At 33.6% G+C, this 3737-nt stretch overlaps 1 protein-coding gene across 1 annotated transcript; it reads left to right on the top strand.

Moving 5' to 3' along the window:
* The first annotated feature begins 1764 nt into the window (after positions 1 to 1764).
* On the top strand, positions 1765 to 3367 carry LOC129965634 (5-hydroxytryptamine receptor 2B-like). Its single transcript, XM_056079696.1, has one exon. The coding sequence runs from the start codon at positions 2108 to 2110 to the stop codon at positions 3365 to 3367; it is 1260 nt and encodes a 419-aa protein (XP_055935671.1). The 5' UTR covers positions 1765 to 2107.
* The last annotated feature ends 370 nt before the right edge of the window (positions 3368 to 3737 follow it).

Below are 3737 nucleotides of genomic sequence, written 5' to 3'. Positions count from 1 at the left end.
GAATGGCTTAGCAGCGTATAAGATACGAAAGATCAAAAGTTCATTTTTATATATTAGATTATTGAGATATTTTTAATTTTCTTCTCTTTTTATTATTGTTTTGGTCTCAATGTCATTTATTTGCTCGTACGTCTTTTGTATGAGTTTCTTTCATTCTGTACTTTATCCTGGTTATTTATGTTTTCCAAGGATGTCCAAAAAAATTTCCAAGGATGTCAAAGAATCCCGTGTCCTCATTATCTGATAACTTTACGAAATTTTTAAATATTTTTTAAACTTACGTCATTTAGATTAAAAATGAAATTCTAATCTAGCCAGTTAACTTATAATATCTCGGAGGCCAATAGTTTTGAATAATTTAAACAGCATTCTTCGAATAATAATGAGAGAACTTATTTCTGAAAAACATCAACATTTACGAAGATAAAAAAAGTAAGGTTAAGTCTCTATTTGCAAAAGAACGTCGTAAATATTTTTACCGGACTTTTATGGATGGCAATGGATACGTTTGGCGGCAAAACACATGGGGGCAAATAAATACATGTTTTGACATGTTTTTGTGGAAGAAAGCAAGAATTTGGAAATTCTTGCTTATTTTCAAATTTTATTATTATTCAAATGCTTATTTTTTTCCCCCATCAGCTTTCAAAATCTAATTTTGGAAATATACTTTTTATATGAAGTAGTCAATATTTCCCCCTTTGCATTTCGACTGCTACAGAAAGAGGAAAAATCGCAAACTAAATTAGGAAAAATGAATAGTTACTTTTAGTCAAAAATTGAAATTATTTTTTCCCAGCAATATGAATCCACTCATGCGCAGGCATACTTTCAAACTTTTACGCCCTGAGGTTTTTGTTTCTTCTTCTTTTTTCCGAAATAAAAGCCTTTTCAAGTTACATCCGAACTATCTGCAACAAGTTCAACGCCAAATTTTTTTCTGAGGTTTCTTTTATTTTATATGGTTTTTTTTCTTCATAATACAAGCGGGCTAGTTTCACTTCAGCTCACATAAGCGTTTAGCCGAGTGGAAAAGAAAAACGTGTTATTTTAGCTTCGTACAAAAACGTACTTAATTGAAAACTTCTCAAGCATGCATTAACGTGTACTTTCACCATCTGTTAAAAGAACAGAAAAAAAAAGTGTCACTGTCTATCATAAATGGGTTTTAAAAAAGCTGTCATTTTTCAACACCATATGACACACATTCTCTTTATGTTGGAGTATCTAGTTGTTGTCAAATAAGCAAGCTGAGGTTTACAGAAAAAAATGCATTGTTAGCTCGAAATTTATTTCCTTTTAAAAGCACCATGAATATTCAGAAGGAATTCAATTACGGCTCATTAGAGTTTTGTTTGTTTTTAGATTTTTCTTTTTTTAACATCTATTAACTTATTTATAATGCAATACATTCAGTGCTATTTTTACTTTATATATGTCATTTCATATATTTTAAAGGAATGAATGAAAACTATTTTGTAAATCTGTTATTCGTATTTTCACCTTTAAATTCCAATTTTTCTGTTTTTTACAGATAAATGTTGCCAAGGAGCGCTCATTTGATAAAATAATCACCAGGATTTCTTCAAAATAAAATGACTAGAAGCTGGTTTATAAAATGTGTGCTCCGATGGAAAATGCAGACTTAATGAAAATGTGAAATAAGCTCCCTAACTGTACTTAATTTTCGCAAAATTGTATTAACCATACAATAAAATTAGGTTAGGAATGATTTCTGAAATTAAATGCTTAAATTGTCACTCAAGATGAAAAAATGATTGTTCTTATCGTGAAACAATTAAAATACAACGTTGCTTCAATTTCAGAGTTTAATGCCAAAGCTTATTTAGAATTTTTCCGCATCACTTCATTACATGTATAACTATACAAGTATACATGTATAACATTTCTGACTTACTAACAAAAAAGTGAAAAGCTTCAAATGATTATTCTTATCTGACGAAAATAATTAATGTTCCAATAATCCAATGAAAGATGAAGAATGGGTTCATCTTCACAGAAATATAAATAATATTATTGACCAAATATGTCATAAGGAAGTTTCAAAATAAATTTTATGCACTGGAATATCGCAAAATAAAACGAAATGATGCGAAATACAACTGCAGAATTGCTGTTGAATTCAGGTGGATTTCATGCTAACTTCACCGTAGAGGAAGCCGAAATCACTGGCCCAACCGAATTGTTTTGGTTTGCTGCTATGTGTCTAGCTTTGGGTATTTTGATTAGCGCGACTGTCATCGGCAATGTATTTGTGATGGTTGCGATTGTCAAAGATCGTAATCTCAATAATCTCAGCAATTACTTGGTGTTTTCTTTAGCTCTTGCAGATTTGTTGGTGGCATTACTCGTTATGCCAATTGGTGCTGTTTATGAAGTGAAGCAGCAATGGACCATGGGAGCAGCTCTTTGCGATCTATGGACTTCTTGTGATGTTCTCTGCTGCACTGCATCAATATTACATCTTCTGGCTATAGCCGTAGACCGTTATTGGGCCGTCACCAACGTAGATTATGCTAGGAACCGCTGTAAAAAACGAATATACTTGGCGATTTTCTTAGTGTGGACAATCTCATTCACTGTATCTATTGCACCAATATTTGGATGGAAAGATCCCGACTTCAATACGAGAATAGAAGTTGAAAAAAGATGCCTAGTCAGTCAAGATTTAGGCTACCAAATATTTGCCACTTGTTCCAGCTTCTACGTTCCGTTAGTTATGATACTTATTCTCTATTCGAGGATCTTCCAAGAAGCTCGCAAACGGATTCGTCGGAGACCGGGTGCAGCTAGCCAAGCGATGCTGCTCGTGCAAAGACCGCCTCCCGTGTTCACAGATTCCAAGCGCAGTAGCAGTTCACCAAGTGGTGGATCGAGCTTCGACCCTCCTTCTTCGGTCGTAGACACAACACTCTCATGCAATGTGCAAGACAACAGCATGGCGACAGCACAAACTGTCAACGGCGTCCAGCCTGTAAAACAACCCTTGAATGCTCAAACGTCTTCTTCAGGTACGGGAGCAATGGGAAGATTATTGCACATTGGCAAACGAGAGAAAAAGCCAGAAAACAACCTAGCCAAACGTGAAAAGAAGGCAGCTAAAACTTTAGCTATTATAACTGGCGTGTTTGTGGTGTGTTGGCTGCCTTTCTTCATAATGGCTTTGCTGCTACCTCTTTGTAACGAATGCGAGCCAGATTTCCCTATATTTAGTATCTTCCTATGGCTTGGATACGCAAACTCTACGCTCAATCCAATAATCTACACGATATTTAGTCCAGACTTTCGAAGTGCATTCAAGAAACTCTTGTGCCCGATGCATGGCACTCAGAGACCAAACTTGTGAGCATATAAATCTCTCAAAAATAAGGAATTTTGATTTCAATTAATATTTGCTTCATTTCGCTATTGCATTAAAAACTAAATTTTTAATTCCAAAAATATGATTATCCTTTGAATAATTTCTCAATTTTTTTTATGAAATTGAATTCATCAAATTTAAAAGTTTATTGTTTTTTACATGATCAAAAAATAGAAATCAATTAAAGAATTATTCACATCCCTTGTAAAATGCCGAATAGCATATTTTGGCTTATTTTTAAAACAAGAAAGCAAGCAACGAGATATGCAGAAATGAATGCTTGAAGAAGACTGACATTAGATTGACTTTTTGGCAATTAATTACGAAAATTATATCAAAGAAAGTTTGCAATTTC

The sequence above is a fragment of the Argiope bruennichi genome, chromosome 4 (assembly GCF_947563725.1).
Source record: "Argiope bruennichi chromosome 4, qqArgBrue1.1, whole genome shotgun sequence".
Taxonomy (NCBI): domain Eukaryota; kingdom Metazoa; phylum Arthropoda; class Arachnida; order Araneae; family Araneidae; genus Argiope; species Argiope bruennichi.
The sequence above is the reverse complement of the archived record's forward strand: the minus strand, read 5'-3'. Positions and strand labels throughout refer to the sequence as shown.